The sequence below is a fragment of the Filicampus tigris genome, chromosome 17, assembly GCF_054856515.1.
Source record: "Filicampus tigris isolate MCC_2025a chromosome 17, RoL_Ftig_1.0, whole genome shotgun sequence".
Taxonomy (NCBI): Eukaryota; Metazoa; Chordata; class Actinopteri; order Syngnathiformes; family Syngnathidae; genus Filicampus; species Filicampus tigris.
In genome coordinates this window covers 8,058,539-8,077,635 of record NC_141233.1, presented here as the reverse complement: position 1 = coordinate 8,077,635, position 19,097 = coordinate 8,058,539, and the positions used below count along the sequence as shown (strand labels likewise).

The following is a 19,097-nucleotide window of genomic DNA, read 5'->3' as shown; positions in this document are numbered from 1 at the left end:
AACGCTTCTGCTCGCATCTTCCTCAGAGTGGAAGTGTCCATGTGTTTGGCCACGGGGAGCTATGACGTCTGATACAAGTTGTTTTTCCTGTGATCCTGTCATCCCGGTGCAAACACCTTCACTTGTTTACAGCCAAATGTCCTCTGTGTTCACCTTCACTTCCTGTCTGTTTCCAGCATTAGTCTACGTGCCGTACATAATGCAGCGTTTTACCCCACTGCAGCATTCAGCAGTGAAAGGGTCATTGTCAGGGTTACCGATGAGGTCATCGTTAGCCGTGAGAACATTAGTGCTGATTGGTCTCGTCACGATTTGATTCCTGAAGCCTGTATCGCTTATGCACCTGCCGAGTTGAGCTCCTTTAAACTCGAACGGGGTCAATTACGACCAAAGCTGTGAGCAGCCAAGCAGGCAGTGGACAAGAGAGCAGGACAAAAGCATTTAAAATGCTGGATAAATGGAATTTTTCTTTCTTCTTAGAATAATGATATTATATTATATTATATTATATTATATTATATAATATTATGTTATATTATATACACACATATATATCCATATACGGTATACATATTAGAGATAGACCGATATGCTTTTTCAGGGCCGATACCAATGCCGATTAGTGATCAAGATGGATCGCTGATAACCGATATTTGAAGCCGATATTCATCCGTAGAAAAAATTATTTTAACCCTTTTTTGCTGTCAAAATTTTGAAAAATAAAAATTCCAGCGCTTGGCTTAGTTTAAATGCCTTTAAGCACTTCTATATTAAAAAAAACTTTAGTGATTTACAACATTTTAAAACTTTTATAGATCTTTGTTTTAAAAGTCTAACAAAAAGTGCCAGGAGCTCCCAGGCTCAGATGCATGTCTTATAGTTCAATAAAAACAAACATTTTTCTTAAAGTTTACTACAGTAAATAGTTTTCTAAAAATACACTATAACTGAAATGTTTATCTTTCACACATCTTTGTTTTAAAGTTCAAAAACAGAAAAGTGCATCCTCAACGCAGCTACTAGCCAGAAAAATAATCTCATCAACACGGCTGTGTCTTCTCTCCATTGCTTTTTGTGGGTGTCCTGTCATTCTTGTGTGTCGCATAAGCAGCTGCCGTTTCCACCATACTGACTTTCTGTGGAAGCAGAAAAAGTGACTCTTTTTGCTCTAAATGCATGTGACTGGACTTTCACATGCAGTACTTTGCTGTCAAATTTTGCACCATGTACAGCACTTATGGAGCGGTGGTTGTTTTAAAGTACTCTATAAATAAAGTTGACTCGAGTTGACTTTTCATGACGTGGGTTACACGCAGACACGCACTCACTCACTTCTTTTATCAACATTTCCCTATATTATCAGCAACTTCACTGCTCTCCGGAGCCATGTCATTCACAAAGCATTCACCTCTACATTGTAACAATGACGGTGTGGTTAGCTTCAAGGCAAGACATCTTACTGTGGCAAGCAGAACTGCCCCTTGTGTTTATAAGACATAGAAGGGCTCATAGTAATGTTATAAGTGGTTGTCAGTTATAGTGGACTGACATTTATCAAAATTTCCTCAAAGTCTGTTTAATACCTCGCCTTCTCCCGTGCGTGCCGTGATGCTCTTCGGACTATCGACTAGTGAGAGAGACATAGGCAGCTTTACGCTGATTGGCTGTTACCCACTGCACAAGGAACCAATCAGATGGTGCTGTGGGCAAGCCAATCTGCTTTGGAGGCAGGGCCAGTTGCGCAGTACAGAGGGACAGAGAGAGAGAACAAGCTGTAATAAACCAGCTTTTAATTTATCAGCCTTAAAATAAAAAAAAAAAGACCAATGCCGATAATCGCCAAAATGCCAAATATTGGCCCCGATATTCGGCCTGGCCGATAATTGATACACATACACATATATACATAATTGATACACATACACATATATATACATACACATATGTACATATATACATACACATATATACATATATATATATATAGATATATATATATACATATATATACATATATATACATACATATATATACATACATACATACATATATACATACATATATATACATATATATACACACACATATATATATACACATACACATATATACATATATATATACACATACACATATATACATATATAGACAAATTCTGTGTTTGTGTGCATATATACGCTCGCTCTCTCTCTCATATATATATATATATATATATATATATATATATATATATATATATATATATATATATATATATATATATATATATATATATATATATATATATACATACACACACAGTATCTAAACGTTTCAAAAAAATTGTAAGTATTAATCAAGTATGATAATTTAATGTTGTTTAAAAAAAAATAAAGTACAAACTCACAAGATTTCCATGCTCAGCTGCCTCTTAGATGATGTTAAGATGTGAATGTTGGTACAGACAGTCACTGATTTTAGAATAAATCACCATTTAATTTACGCTGACTTTGAAGGCCTGCACGCTGATTCTGATGCTACCAAATTTGAAACCGCTTTAATAAACCCCTTTCTGATGCAGAGTGAAGGAGAAAATCCAGACATTTCTAACTGGATTCTGAGTCAAAAGTCCCAATAGTGAAGCATAAAAGTGCTCCAGTACACTCTAGTGTGCTACATCTTTCACATTAAATGCTAAGGGGAGGTGGTGTGAGAGGGCATGTCAACAAAGCTCTTGACTGTGCTGCAGCACCATCTGCACACGTCGCATATTTAATTGTCAATAGAGATGCTCAAGACCAGCAATCAAGAGAAAAGATAATATGCATCATGAACAGCCCCAATGTGATTAGAGTTTTGTCTCCATGCAAATTGTGACGTCTACATTCAGGCGCACCCAAACGAAGATCTTTCTATATCACCTATGTCAATCTATCCCTTTTGACCCTCACTATAAAAGAGAAAAACTGACAGTGAACAGATTTCATATTTGTCAGTGAAGAAGACAATTTCTTATTCATTAAATCTTCTTATACCAGGCCATTCATGTAATCAAAAATCCCACGAGGATGTGCTGCACCAATGTTCCACATATTAGACAGGACATTGTCTGGATTCTACTTTCCTAAGCTTTTTGTCACAACAAAGTCAAACAATGGTTGCGCGTTAGTCTCCAAATGCAAATAAATCAATTTGGTGAAATGGTTTTATTTCTATACAATGGCGTGAGGGGGAGCATGAAAAGAGTGACGATAAAAAGAAGAGATATTTTTAAATGTGCAGAGCAGAAACAATGTGGGAACAATGGAGCCAGACGAGGTATTTCTCTAAAGCAAACAGACAACCACTGCCTCTTTGAATCTGCTGTGTGGCCACAGAAAATTAGGTATGGTGGTGACACGAGACATAATCATTTTCTTCGAGGAGGCCCGGTGACCAATTTATTCTTCTTACCTTAGGCTGGGCGCGACGTGGAAAGGCAACCTTAGGATCAATCTAAGGAAAGAAAAAAAAAAAAAAAAAAGAAGAGAAACAGGGATGTCAAGATATTTTAAAAGCATTGCATTGACTATTTCCTAATCCCGCATAAATGCCCAGAGTGCAATCAGTGACATGACTGAATCCAGCATACAAGAACAATAAAAAAAATGGCATTTTCAAAGCAAGCAAGTAATTATTCAGTAGATTCAAATGTGACTTTTTACTAACTAATCAAAGCATTTAAAGGTTCATAAATGCTGCATAATCAACTAGCATTAAGACATGTAGTCTGCTTTTCAAAGTAGAAAGCATTTTTGTAAGCTAGGGCTGCATTAAAAATGGAATTACTGGTACTGCGATCACAAACTAAGTGCACATGAAGGACAAAACAATATGAAAATGGGATTTTTTTTTTTTTAACACCGGCATCGAAAATAACTAAATGAGATTATTATTACTCCCTCTTGTCCGATCTGTTGAAGGAAAGGCTTAGTTCAATTGGCTGTGAGTAGGTTAATCAATGAAATGTTGAGACATTTCCTTTGTTTGTTGTTTTTAGTTAAGGATGCAAATTTGCAGCACGGGTTGAACAATGAAACTATAAGTTGGCCTGCTCTTTTAATTTTTAATTAAAATGAATACTAATAATATCAGTTGGCAAAACCACATGGCCTGCATAAACTTTTGCATTTTAAGAATAACTAGCTGCATTATATAGTATTTTATACAGATAATTCACTGGCCAAGTCTCCCTTAATTACGATCCACGTCAACGCTCAATTGATGGAGCCCCATTGTCGAGGCATAAAATATATTAATTTGACTGGGCTATGAACCATTGGAAAAATCATATTCATTACTGCTGATCAGTGTCCAACAATATCCGGACATGGAATGGGGATAATATCGATTAATTGTTCATTAAGAACTTGGTCAATTGTGTGGAATTGATTGATGAATAATTTGTAATTTGTAATTTATCTATTTAAAAGGGACAGTGCATATTAATGAACATTTACATTTGGAGTAATCGCGTCTTGAAGCAATTTAGGTAAAGTGCTGCACCACTTTGCTGCAACCAGCAGAGGCACTGTTGATTCAGTCTTATCGAGTTGGCACTCCATACAGCCGCACTATGATGCAACTCCAAAGGCAGTATTGTTTGGTGATTAAAACAGGAATTCTGAACAATCAGAAAGGGATTCTCGTATTCCATTTGACAAAAACAACAATCGATTAGCTGATTGTTAATTTCCCATAATTGATCAAGGAAAAGTCATCAAATGCCCATCCTTACTCTGACGAATAATTTATGTTGGACCTGCCATTTGATGTGGTGACATACAAAATATTAGAGTGGAAATAAATAAGCATAAGTAAATATGGAGGTCATCCACAACAGCCATGGTTCGGCTAGCCATAGTCATTACGGTGGAGACTCGCTGTTACTCAGACCAGGAATCACTGATTGAATATGACACGGAGAAAATGAGAATCCCAGGCTGGTGACGCCTCCAAATAACAAGCAGGATGCATCAGATGAGCATGTTTGCCCGTCTTGTGCTTGTTATGTTATTAGCTTAATTTTACCCATTAATTTCACTGCCATGAAGGTATGTCACACTGGGAGGTGGGGGGGGTCCCCATCAACCTTGCACGTATAATAAATCACACGGCAATGTCATCCGAAGCGCATACCAATGCATTTCTCCAAGATTCCGCGCTCATTGCATTTTCATGTTTGCTTATTCTTTGGAACTATATGCAGTTATGGAAGCCAATTCTAACCGTTCATAAAAGTTATTCCTTTGGTGCAGATGGATCCATTTAAGAAATGTTGTACCCTGCTGGGGAAAACAGCAGAAACAAAATGATGGCAAGAAGCATCTGCACAGCTCAATTAAGCCAACGAGACTGACTACGTTTTAATGTGTTTGAAGGGAAACCATGATGTGCTTTGTCATTGCCATCATTTCTGCCACTCTCAGTTATTGCTGTTATCTCTCTAAATCAGGTCAAAATGAGAAATGAATTCAATAACACCTGAGTATGGAAACCCTGCTTGTAATGAATTTCATTTAAAGATTTGTTTTAGCACTTTGCCTCAGGCTTAAACCAATTGAAACTCAATTACTATGTCTGCCTTGTCTGCGCCAAGACAACATGTCATGCTTGGAATACCAAATTCCAGAGCTTTCTGACCTACTGTATCTTCCTTTTATGTCGGGAACTTTGCGTTACTGTATTTATTTGTATGATCTACATTAATATCTTACTGTCTTAGTGTTCTCAATCGTACAAACTCCACTGAAGCTAGTATGTTAAAAACAGTGTTAAGGGAATGGTACAGCGTCTCTGTTCACATCATTTCTACATGTAGTATTAAGTATGTACCTGCGATACTATCAGAGCCATGTAGACAAATTAGCCACCGACGATCCAATTCTTTGGAGAAATACTGCAGCAGTACCTTTTTAGGTCACAACTTATGATGAATGGCTCCTTTGAGGAAAGTGAAATCAAGGGCAGGTGAGGTGTAGCGATTGTTTCCCATGTTTTTACATACTCATGCATATGTAGTTTTGTGGTTCAAAACTGTCGGGCCCCGAAGGCCATCAAGCAAAAATATGCACTGCCCTTTTGCACCGGATAACCAGAGTGCCACCAATTACAACGTCTCTGTTTCACCTGGATCATCTTCATGATAATTTACATATTAGTAGTTGACTAATATTTTGGACCGTTGGCTTTTTGTGGGTTGGGAGAAAAATGGCAAGATCCAGCTGCATAATAAATGTCAAGAAGGTTAAGCCTCTTTGGCCAGCCATTAAAATAGATTGTGAAAATATGCCGAAATGAAATTGAGTAGAAGTGGGGAGATAAGGACCAAAACACACATTCATAACAACAGATAATTCTAGTTGAACAAGTTAAAATAGCAATGGTTTTAGGCTGGGGATGTAAAGTACACTTTAACTGAGATGTTGGCACGTAAACTAACCAGTAAGCAAATTATTGGAAGCCCCTATTGAAACAGAAGGAACAATATAGCGCGAATGGGAATGTGCTTCCACCTTGGAACATTAGGTTTTATTGGCTGTAGGATTATCTGCACAAATGCGGGCAAGTAGCGCTATTAAGAAGCTTAACACCTCACATTTACCTTTTGTTTATTGTTTTCAACCCGTGGAAGTGTGAAGGTCATTGGGTTGTTATTTTACTGTACCTACGGTACAATGGGGGGGGGGAGAAATCTCCATTGACACACACAGTGTACCTCCAAGTTGTTGTGAATACATTCTATAAAACTATCACACCGTGACTTATTAAAAGTCAATGGAGGCAGCGAGAAAGAAATTTAGTCCACAGCAACATGTACAGTCAGTAATGTTTATTATACAGGATGATAGTGCACTACTTACAGATGTCACCAAGTCTAACGATAGTAGTATGTATGCTATACGTGAGTGGCAGCTACTGAGGAAAGGTGTTATATTCGTTTGGCATTTACTGTGCAAAAAAAAAAAAAAAAACCCACATGTAATGTAAGTTATACAACTGATATAAGGAGGCACAAAAGAGGAAGTATCACTCAGATACACGCACGCCTATATGACTTACTAAATTCATACTGCTGCTTTGTGTAAATAGTGCCACACATGGAACAAAAGTGGGTCCCCTCGAGACATCATCACAACCTGCAGTGTCAAAGTAATAAAAATGAGAACAGACCGAGAGGTCACGACCTCCCCACAGCCACTAACCCACCATCTTTTATCTTCTGCAGCCTTTTACAACAAGGTCTCCACAGGCTGCAACCGAGTGAGATCAGCGGGAGAAACGGCACATATCCGAGGAATCTTACACAAAACAAAACCAAAAAAAAAATTGTCTGTATATCATTGCAGCTCTTGGGTAAACTCCTGATTAACACATATCTGCCCTCACACAACGGCACGGTGTTTAAGCTTAAAGGAAAAAGGGCTTATCGAAAAGAGCAGCTTCTCCCAATTTAGGGCTGCGAGGAGTTCCACAGGTGTTTCCGTGTGATAGCAAACAGAATGGACATGAAATTAAAGCGTAAATGATTCATATCAGGGCTGTCATTCTTCGCTGATCTTTGCGGCTGAATAACTCCTGAAAGAGGCCGTTTGTAATGCTCCTAAATCAATAAGAATTTCGCCAAAGTCAAAGACAACAAACACATTGACCTTTTCTTAAAAATATGCATCCATATGTTGACTATTCTTTGGCGTACAAGATATTACACACCCGCAGTGACGAGGTATGTCCGATAATAGAGCAGGGTAAAAGCTTGACTATTATTTTTATTTGTAAACAATTTCTAATTATAGAGTGCTTAATGAATTTATCGCTGGGGTATGAGGGAGATTGGCATGTGACTGTTTATAAACTGCAAGATTTCCCCTTGCGGACGATGTAGTCGGCCGCTCATGTGAAGCGGCCACTTGGGAGACCGCCTTCCACCGCCGAGCATGCGTTCAGAAATTAATCAAGTATAACGTGCTAAGACATCAATTTGAGTATTAACTTTAAAAATAATGGCTAATTCTTCCACCATTCAACCCATTGTGCTGAACATGGGAAACACAGTTAGTCATTTTCTGACATTGATGTAGAGAAAATGTGTAGGAAGTGGAATCGGCTCAAAGAGAAATAGTCATTAGATGCGGCCCCCCACCAATAGTACACAGAAGACACGGAAGCAGCATGAACTAATCACACTTGCAGCCATAATTAACTGCAAGAAAGTGCCCCTGCTAATGCAAGGGCACATCAGAGTTCAGATCATTGATTTGATTTTCTTTCCAAATCCTATGTGCTGAATAAGGGGTGGATTTCTTCTGGATTGCTCCTCATTTGTTGCTACTCTCCAATTTTATTCTTGGATATACCTAAAACATCCAAGCAAAAAGCAAAAGGTCAGCTGGGGTCACTCGAGAAGCACACCAGCTGAATGCCACAGAGGTCGTATATTCTGAATATGGCCAACATTTTGGGGGAAATGTGACATAAGACCCATAAAACTATCGAGACCTTGGCATTCCTCCTCCAGACCGAGACCATAGCGTTAACTCTCGGCATTTGTTTTGCTTTCCCGTTCGGTTTTTGAGGGTTCTTTTTTTAGTGGTTTTTTTTTTTTTTTTTGCAATACTATATTTACTGCAAAAGACAGACTGGTGGTCAGGAAAACATGTATCATTTGTTCTGTCTATTTTCAAATGGAAATCAAAATATAAAACTGTGATTGTATATTTAGTTTTTTAATCTGATATTCAATTTTTTTTTTTTAATGCCGGATTTTTCAATCTGTGTATCATTCGCTCTTTAGGCATTTTTTTTTTCATTTTTTAATTAGACTGAAAACCAAATAAGTCACTATTATTTCCTAAAAGAATTATTTTTGTCTCCTGGCTTTGCTAAAATTAATTTTTTTGTTATTTACAGTGAAATATCAAAAGTGTTCCTGTTCAAATGCCATTTTTGTGAAAAAAATTAGACCTCGATAAATCATTCTAAAACTTTTTATACCATGATTGTGGCCCACAAACCATACAACTCAATAAAAAAAATAAAAACATTTTGAGGGGAACTACAAATTCAGAGATTTATTATGTCCCACTAGAACAGCTGAACTTTATTTGGTGTTAATCAGAGTCACTTTAAATGATGCCAGATGTGTGCCTGGGCCCCGTTTAACATGGGTTTGAATGTGACTGGTTAATTCTGAGCATAGCCACATCCCCAATTATAAGAGACGCCCTCTTATAATCACATTTGTGCAGTCACATTTACTCAGTTGTTTATTACTACTTCCCCACTCGAAAAGTTTTCCTTTTTTTTCCAATTGAGTTATACAGGACTTAGGGCACATTAATGGTGAAAAAGGGTTTTGAATTACTTGTCTTGGTTTGTTTTTTTACTTCACAAAAAATGGCATTTGAACAAGGGTGTGTCGACTTTTTATACCCATTACTTTTGCTATAATATAACAATTAATGTGCAATTCATCTTCCAGCAGTAAATCTGCTTCCTTGTAAAGAAAGTGCTCTTCAAGTGTTCATGCCCGCCTGAGCTCCAAACATCGTCAGGGGCAAACATATTTCTAACAAAGCAATGGGGGAAATGAGAAATATGTTCTGAATTGCCAGCATGTGTGTTGTGATGCCTGAGGCTGTGCTTCCCCATATGTCTCGTTCATATCGCCATCCAAGTGTTTTCATAACCGGTTGGGGAAAAAATGAGCTATATATATATATATATATATGTATATATATATATATATATATATATATATATATATATATATATATATATATATATCGAAAAAACGATTATCGTTCCCACCCCTAATATTTATAGGGGTATGTATATATACATATATATATGTACATGTATATACATGTATATATACATATACATACATACATGTATGTATATATCTATATATGTATATATCTATATGTATGTATGTATGTATGTATATATATATATATATATATATATATATATATATTATATTATATATATATATATATATTATATATATATATATATATATTATATATATTAGGGGTGGGAACGATAATCGTTTTTTCGATGCATCGTTCGGCGTATTAAAAAGATTCTGAATCGATTCATAGGTATTAATAATCGATATTTAAAAAAACATTAAAAAAAACAAAGCATGCGCAAGCGATTACATGCGTTTGTACGTCAGACGTCTGTGCTAGGCTCAGCTAATACCTGACTAGATGGCGGAACAAGCAAAACCTCATACGAGCACAGCGAAGTCACAAAGTGTGAAATCTAAATCTTTGCTATTCCTTGAGGTTTTTTTTGTTTTAAAAAAGGTACCAGCGTTTTAATGGACTATAAAATGTAAGCCAATGTAGTGATGCATCGGAATCACAATCAAATCGAATCATAGGCCTCTGAATCGGAATTAAATCGAATCGTGAGCCTCTACATCGGAATCGGATCGAATCTTGAGGTACCCACAGATTCCCACCCCTAATATATATCCATATATATTAAGATTGATTCAAATAGCAACGACAAACCTGAAGGTCTAGAAGGAAATCATGTTTTCAAAGAAATTCAGAAATGTTTCGTGCTAACTAAATAAATTCCCATATCCAGTAATAACTTAAAACAAATGTAAATGAGCGATGATTTCCACGTCCCCTCTTTGAATGCTCATAATATGACTCAGCTTGTTCGCAGCAGTCACAGCCCCTGCGGCCTCTCACAGACAGCCCGTTCAAGGTGACCCGTGACAGGAAGGATTCACTGGACGGGCGCGCAAAGTCCAACGCTTCTATCGAATCAAACATCTGCACACAAATCAAGAATGTTTGCAAGTCTGCTCTTTTCCTTTCATTTGTGCTGAGTAACTCTGCAAGAGATATGACAAATCCTAATGCAGCGTGATTGTGCGATTGTGGAGCTAACACAAGAACCGAGAGCGGCCAGTGACTAATGGTGAGGAAGAACACACAGCCAGCTGCCTCAGGTTTGTTCTATTCCGTGACACGTTTCAACAGCACATTAGCAGCTGGGAAATATCTATTTCTGAATGTGTTCTGAGTCATCAGGATCACGTCGCATGGCTGGTGTGTCAATCACACAGTCAAATATTTGTCAAATAAAGAGACCTGAGCTTGATAAATATAAAAGTATAGCTCACCATGACGGTGTCACATGTTTTCCCCCCCCAATCATGGCATGAATGGCACCATAAAAACACGTTATCTTTTTATTTTGTTTAGCATAGTTAATTTCATGACAATCAGTTCTGTTGAAAAGTTTCTCATATTAAGAATTTAATGGTATTTTTTAAAGGGGTAAAATACTTATGTATAATGTATACCCTAAATGCTTTATTTCGCAGGAATGCAAATAAAGTTGCCTTTATAAAAGTGACTCTATAAACATAGTCGGCAATAAGACTGTGATAATGGTCATTGTAAACAATTAATTTGAAGCGTCCCAGTGAAATAGCAGTTTAAGACATTGACCGTGTATTCCCCTTTTGAGTCCAGCTGAGCCTCTCTCTTCGCATTCCCACAATGTCCTATTTTTTTCTTTTAAAGTTTCAAATGGATACTTTTCACTTCATTTCAAAGGAGATGGCAACAGTGTCATCAGTGTAATCTCTATGATTCAAGAATAGCTACTGTGCAGAAATACATTCAGTGTACATGAGAACTGAATGTCAGCATTTAATTGTCTGGCTGTCAAATCTGTATGTCTGAAAAATATGAGGACCCAACACAAAATTGCCTTTAATATGATTTATTTTGTATTGAAATTAAAATGACTTATAAACACTAGAGAGGACTGTGTTTTAATTAATTTTTAATTATACTTTTGTGTAAAAATATATATTTTTTTATTGCAAATACTTAAGAGAGAGTAATTACATTTTTGTTTTGCCATACATGGTGATAGAAATGTAATGAAAAATATTTTGAGTTTTGGACAACTCATAAAGATAATACTGAGAAAAACTATGAACCATAAATGGTATCCCTAAATATGAATTTAATTTGAAATATAAAGCGACAGAGGAAGTCACATTACTCAAAGGAGGGCAATAAATTAAAAATTGTGCTGAACATAACATTTATACTTGGACTATTTTCCTGCAACATGAGCATTACTATATGAGATCTGTAGGCATGCATAAAAAAAAATTAATAATAATAAAACTGCCAGAAAATTTTTTTTACAAAAACTTTGATAATGTGTATACACAAAATCATATCGACTACATTTTCTCCCAGGCAAAACCATCCTTTCAGTGACTTTTGCGGATTTCAATTTTGACTCCACTGGATAGTGTGCAGTAATATTCAGTTTAATAAAAAATTGTTAAAAGAATATAACCCATCCACCATTACTGTTTTGACTGTGACGCACTCACCCATGCAAAGATTGAATACTTGACACACGTCTTCAAACTTTAAATCCTATGTTTTCGAGTATTTGGACTGCCACGCTATAATTTTCCAAACACTGTGGTCATGCGTCATCAAATTGATGAAAGCAATGTATCTATTTCTATTTGAAATGATCTTGTATACTAACAGACCCTGAGGTTCAAGCCACCTAAAACAAATTCTGTTTTCCACTAACAAAAACAAACTAGCTTAGTAGCTCTATGAGAATGGGCTCTTAGCTATAGTCCTTTATTCTGAGAAAAGTGCATGTTTACTGCGAGGCCAGCTATTACAGTAAGTCAGCTGGAGGCAGCGTATACTGAATGAGCCCAGGTCCTCAGGTTAAATCCTATGAAGAGCTTAACAGAATAATTAAAAAGCGCACAAGGAATTTAACTCTTTCCGCTACAGTTGCTTTCCTGTGAGCTGCTCTATAGTGACCTACTCGGAGCACAGGGACAACTCCGCGGTCGAAAAGTTGTAACAGTTTCAACTCTGCAGCCATGAGCCTGTTCAATATTTCACAGCCGATTTAAAATACCTCGTCTCTTCAGGCGCCCTCTAAATCTGTACTATTTTACAGTTCTGTGATACCATCAGTCGTAACTTGCTGTTCATTTAGCTCTCGAGAACTTCTGTCTTCTCTCCGTGGCCGCTAATTGGAAACATATGGAACAAAGTGTGATCTTATCACCCTCATCCCCAAAAGCACATAAATAGCGCTTAAGGCAATTTAGCTACATGACACGACAAGAGCGCAACTAGTGCGGGAAAGCGGGTAATCTGAGAGCAAACCGAATCCGTAAGTGTCTGATATTCACTAAAATGAGATGTCAGAATACTCCAAATGTACAGCCAGAGAGAAAATCTCCATCCCTGTGAGTCTAAAAACCTTAGTGCCTTTTTATAGTCTTTAGAATTTGTGAGATGTATTTTTTTATATCTACTAATAAATACATACATAAATACACAAATTCTAACCTGACAGTCTAACCGTCCCAAGAAGTAAACTTTCTCAGTATGCAGAATTAAATTTCAAGGAAATCCCTGCCATGTAAAATATGAGCCGAAAAGCCATCTATTCCGTCACTATACAGACATCTTTCAAAAAATGACTCTCCTGTTTAATTATTCATCGAGTGACAAATTCTCAAACAGCAAGAATAATCCACAGTAGTGCAGCACTAACTCATGAATGAATGTTTATTTATCAGAATTATCATGAGTAAATTCAACTGACATAAAAATAGTAGAGGGCAACCCCTTGAATTCCTGCTAATTTTTTTAACACCTATATTTTAATATTTTGAGGGACTGTTTTGTACCTTTTTTACCATTATGTTATGACATATGTGGGTCTAACAAAAGCAAGGTGGTGGACAAGGGCTCGCACGTTCTTCACTGTACATGATGCACGTGTGCGAGCGCGCGCGCTGCGTGTGAAGCGGAAGTCAAGGGGGGGCGTGTCTGTCCCATTCATCCAGAGAAGTGAACGTGCACACACAATATTCACAGTGGATCTGCGTTTTATTGTCAGCAATAGTGCTGAAAGGGCCATCATGCATTCAGCCCTTATTCACGACCTTGAGCACAGTGGGGTTTCCCATCGGGCATTGGGCATTGAAAACACATTCACATTCAGACATTAACATGTTCTTACAAAAATGTCAAAAGAAATTAACTCACCGTCTTTGAGTCTAATTCGTGGTGTTGCTGAGCTAAGACTTTTTCTACGCTGGCAGCATCTGTAAATGTAACAAACCCAAATCCTCTGCAAAGCAAAGACACAAACAACAACACTGTCAAAATGGATGCATGCAAATTCAAAAACAAACAACTTGTGATTGTTTAGAATGCAAAACTGAACTACATTGCACAGCACGTCATATTGCTTTGACCTCAGTATCGTTACAGTGTTGTTTCTAGCTAAAACAGTCGCGGTACAGTGCATGTGTTTATCATCCAGATTGCGGACGTCCTGTGGCAGAAACTGAAAGTGAGCACGCTATTCGCCACACTGTGCTGCAGTCACAAAGTCAATGTCAAATTGCATTCGGTTGCAGCTTTACGGCAGCGAGCGTTTAAGCTTATCTGGCTCGCTGTGAAACCACACGCAGGCGCGCGCGCGCGCACACGCACACACCCACACACACACAAATACAAACAGTGGATTAACCACGAAACAAAAGTAAAGCGATATCGCTGCGCGAGAGGGAAAGTAAAAGAGCATTTTATTTACCTTGAGCGTTTCGTCGTGGGGTCTCGCATCACCATACATTCTCTTATCTCTCCAAATTTACTAAAGTAGTCTCTAAGGCTGTCTGTGGACAGAGGAAACACATCATGTCATGAGACAGACAAGACACACGCTGTTGTCATTAAAAAAAAATAAAATAAAATACACGCACACACACATACACACACACGAGCACACACATATCCCCCGCCCCCCACCCCTCCACCAGCAGCACCGCCGCGATGCGCATAGGGGTCGAATAGAGGACTTGAGATGGACGAAGATCGGAAATAACGTCGCGCGCACACCAGCCGAGACATATCCCACAGTGTACACTCGTGCACGCACGCATTCGCACGCCACCGCGGCGACAACCGCCGCCGACACGCAGTCAACAAACAACACGAAAACAACACGAAATACAAGGACAAGGGTGTCCGAGGGAAAATCACTCTCACCTGGTGAGGTTTGCCAGCTGAGGCCACCGATAAACATTTTACTGTAAGGGGGAAACACAACACAAGTGAGTCCAGATGTCAGTTCGGCCATTTTGACGACAAACTACTTATAAAAGCGACCTTAAAGGATAAAGCGCGACCGATCGAGTGGTAATAACAGTCTCGCTCGGTGTTATAGAAAAAAAGGGGGGGGGGGGGGGACACTCGCGCGAAAAGCTCTCGAAAACTGCCCCTCTAAAGGCAGCGAGTGCGTGCAGTGTGGACGAATCCAGCACGTCAGTCGAAGTCCTCTCCAAGATGTTGAAAACATGCACAAAAACGGCTGCAATTCAGCTCAAAGATTCTTACCCCGGGTCATGTTGTGAGTCATTTAGGCTTCCGGATGTGGCTTGACTCCCGTCTCCTTCCATAGCTATTCCGAACTATCGGCTGGGACTACAGTAACAGTGACAGACACACAGACAGGCAGGAGATATGCAAAGCCCCGCTATGAGAATATTACTGAGCCGGGAACGACAGCGTCACACGTGGGATCAGCTCAGCCCCCTGCTCCCTCCTCCTCCTCCTCCTCCTCCTCCTCCCTCCTCCTCCTCCTCCTCCTCCTCCCCTCTCTCACGCAGTACGCTCTACCTTGGCCCACAGGGGGCGGGGCCTCGCACTGTCACCTAACCAATCCGATTGACGTCAACTCGGGCAATGGGCAATGCAGTCCTCCTATTTGTCATTTCATTAAGCAATAAACCACGAGAGGTGAAATTGTCCTATTGTACCTCCAAGCAGGTGCACAGTCTAGTGTGGAATTAAGATTGTTGTCTATTTAAAGGGAAAGTCAAGTCCAAATTTTTCCTGACACTAACATGTTCTATGTGCCCCCCCCCCTCCACCCCACCAAGTCTAAACACGCAATTCTGATTAATATTGTTTGTGGAACATGAAATATTTCCCTCTTGTGTTAGCTTTCCGTTACTATCTCTTATGTTAACGAGTTGATTTTGGCCCTTGGTCTTAAATCAGCCATAAAATAGCTTACCTTGATGGGCTTACCTATCCATGAAAAGATTGTTATAATATTTTTATATTCACTGTAAACTGGAGATGCGTACTCTGCAAGTTTTCAACTCAGGGACTATGTTTGCATGCAGTCAATAACCCTTTTAAAACCCAAATATTGTCAGTATTCAGGTCTTTAAAGGCCATGTAAATGTGCAGAAAACTTAAAAGTTTTTACAAAATCAATTTTTCGACCGTTTTTTGTTTTTTTTAGTTTTCTGAACTTGTTCGTGTTTACAGTGTGTTTTGACAGTCACGGTCCGTGTCTCCATGGGGGTCCCCATTGTCGAGTGACTTCAGACTGAAGCAACTCGGTGAAGTCGGGGTAGATATTTTTTCTCTGACTGCGCAACTTGGAGCTCCCACTTTGAGCGGGGGTCCAGTGCACTTTTCATGGTTGGAGGTTGGAAAACTCCAACTTCCCACTTTCCTGGAATACTGCAGTACTTCCTCTATATGTGAAATATATATGGTCATGTGACCAAATCTGGAAACAGTTTAGTAGACTCCTTGTGTATGCTAGCATAAATACAGGTTGATGACATGATGGATTGAACCCAAACTTGCTCAAATTATTTTTGGTACACCCTGAATCGGTCGCCAGCCAATCGCAGTGCACATATAGACAAACAAACAACCACTCAAACTCACACAGACGAACAATTTATAGTCTTCCATTACCTTAACATGCATGTTTTTGGACCGTGGGAGGAAACCGGGCTAGGCTAAATCCACGCGAGCACAGAGAGAACATGTAAACACCACAAGGGAAGGCCGCAGCCTGGTGATACAAACACACGACCTCTGAACCTTGAGGCAGTTGTGCTAAATACTATAAAGTGAAAATGGATAATTTCCTGCTGTATACCTCATGACCTCTCACAACACACTAGTATGCCACTGAACACTGATTGGGAATCACTGCTCGAACAACTAATGAACTAATCAAGTACAAAAATATACATACTATAAAATCCCATGAATTAAAAAACACCCGTGTATAATACGCCCCCCCCCCTTCATAAAGATTAAAAACAGACCAATTAAGTATAAAGGCTTTTAAAGCTAGGTTAGCGTTCAATTAACCTAACTCGCATGTTTTTGTCCATGTCTAATTGGGCACGGAGCGCCATCATCACTATCGTATCACAATATGATGTTTTTGCGTGAACGCCCATTGGCTAATCAAATATTTGAAATGTCACAAATATGCTTCCATAGGCCCGTACTTTTTTAAAATCTGATTTAAGCAAGCATGTGAGACTACGACAATATGACAATTGAATCGTAACTACATTAGAACAATACTGTCATTTAATGTTTGACTAAGCAACTTGCAAAGCTGCTTTTATTGGATGATTTATGGTTGGGGAATTAAAATTGTATGTTTCAGTAGGGTGCACATGAATGAGCCTGCCAAATTCACGCATGAGCCATAAAATACATTTATATAGCAAGCCTGTATTTATTAACCAAGCCATGTACATGATGAAATTAAAACATGTTTACGTCAGTGAATCAATACAGCAAATCACTATTCGGTACTTCAAAAGCCGCCAACAATATACAAGAAAGCAGAGTCTGCAAATGTTGAGAATCGTACCTACTCTTGGTTTGGAACATTAGCTGATTATCGGAGTAAGTCTCCTGAGCCATTAAAACTGTATACAAGCAGGTTTCAAGTGCACAAAAAGGTCCAAATCCTTTGTGGCGACCCTGAGGCGCGGCCTTTCACATCTATATTCATTATGGAAGTGTTTTCCCACGGGGATTGATGCTGTATCCATATACATAAGGTGAAAATATTCATAATGTCTGACTCATTTTGAGGCACTTTTGCAAGGAAGAGTGGGCGAATAGTACCAAGTCGAGGTGTGTCAAAAGGACTGAATGCTCTAAGTTTCACTTTTAGGGTGTGCACACATATGCAACCACTTTATTGGACATTTGTATTTCTTCATAGGACAGATTTGTTTCTTCTCCACATTACTAATAAAAAACATTTCATGTCATTTTTAAATCAGAACGATTTTTTAATGTTATTGTCAGCAAAGTTATTAGAGGGCAGCAGGAAAAATGATGATAAAAACTAAAAGCTGTTCTCTTCGCTTTGAGCGTGAAATCACACCCCTCTCAACTGTGTCATCTTCCAAACCGCTTATCCTATACAGGGTCGCGGGGAGGTGCTGGAGCCTATCCCAGCCGTCAACGGGCGAAGGCAGACTACACCCCAAACTGGTTGCCAGCCAGTTGCAGGGCACACGCGGACACCGCCACTGAGCGGGAATCGATCCCACGCTGCCCGCACACAACTCGGGCGTGTGTACCACTACACTATCATTGACCCGTCCCCTCTCAACTGTCAACTGTCAATCAAGTACCACTGCTGTGATTTGAAAAATGGATGCTACTTCGGCTATATACCGACACATACATATTTGAGCCGTATCATTATATCAGCTCAAAGCCGCGATATATCCACATGAGTCATCTCGAGGTTTCTCCACAGCGTGACAACGAGGCGCTCTAAAGCAGCCGCGCCAGCACGAGGCCCCAGTCCACAAGCTGGCTGTCACGTCGGACTTTTATTTATTTTTTTAACCTTCTTCTTCCGCCTTTCTCTGCCTGACATGCACGCACTCACAGCCAACAACGAGGCGCTCCACAGCGGCCACAGCAGCGGACTATCCAAAGGGAAAATGTATTTTTGGAATGCAGCCATAGCTTGCTAGCTAACTGTATGTCGCAATTGCACGCTATGACTAATTATGCAAAAGATGGTGCTCGAGTTTTTTATACAGGGGAGGAGGGGCAACTTATGCCGGATTCCAGAGTGTACCACGTAGCGCCGTTTCAGCCACAGCAAATAATCAAAAAACTAAATTGAAATCACTGAATTGGTGAAAAACTGTTTAATGCTTTATCTC

The 19,097-nt window shown here is 39.0% G+C and overlaps 1 protein-coding gene across 7 annotated transcripts in view; it reads right to left on the bottom strand.

Moving 5' to 3' along the window:
• Positions 1-15,692, bottom strand: part of LOC147133174 (RNA-binding protein Musashi homolog 2) — a 243,410-nt gene extending 227,718 nt beyond the window's left edge. For all 7 annotated transcript variants that reach the window (XM_086057515.1, XM_086057514.1, XM_086057516.1 and 4 more), the window contains exons 1-5: positions 15,469-15,692; positions 15,121-15,161; positions 14,666-14,747; positions 14,113-14,197; positions 3,434-3,475 (exon numbers count right to left, since the gene is read on the bottom strand). In XM_086057515.1, coding sequence (XP_085913641.1) covers positions 3,434-3,475; positions 14,113-14,197; positions 14,666-14,747; positions 15,121-15,161; positions 15,469-15,530 — 312 coding nt within the window. In that variant the 5' untranslated portion in view covers positions 15,531-15,692. The remainder of the gene's footprint in view (positions 1-3,433; positions 3,476-14,112; positions 14,198-14,665; positions 14,748-15,120; positions 15,162-15,468) is intronic.
• Positions 15,693-19,097: the final 3,405 nt, after the last annotated feature.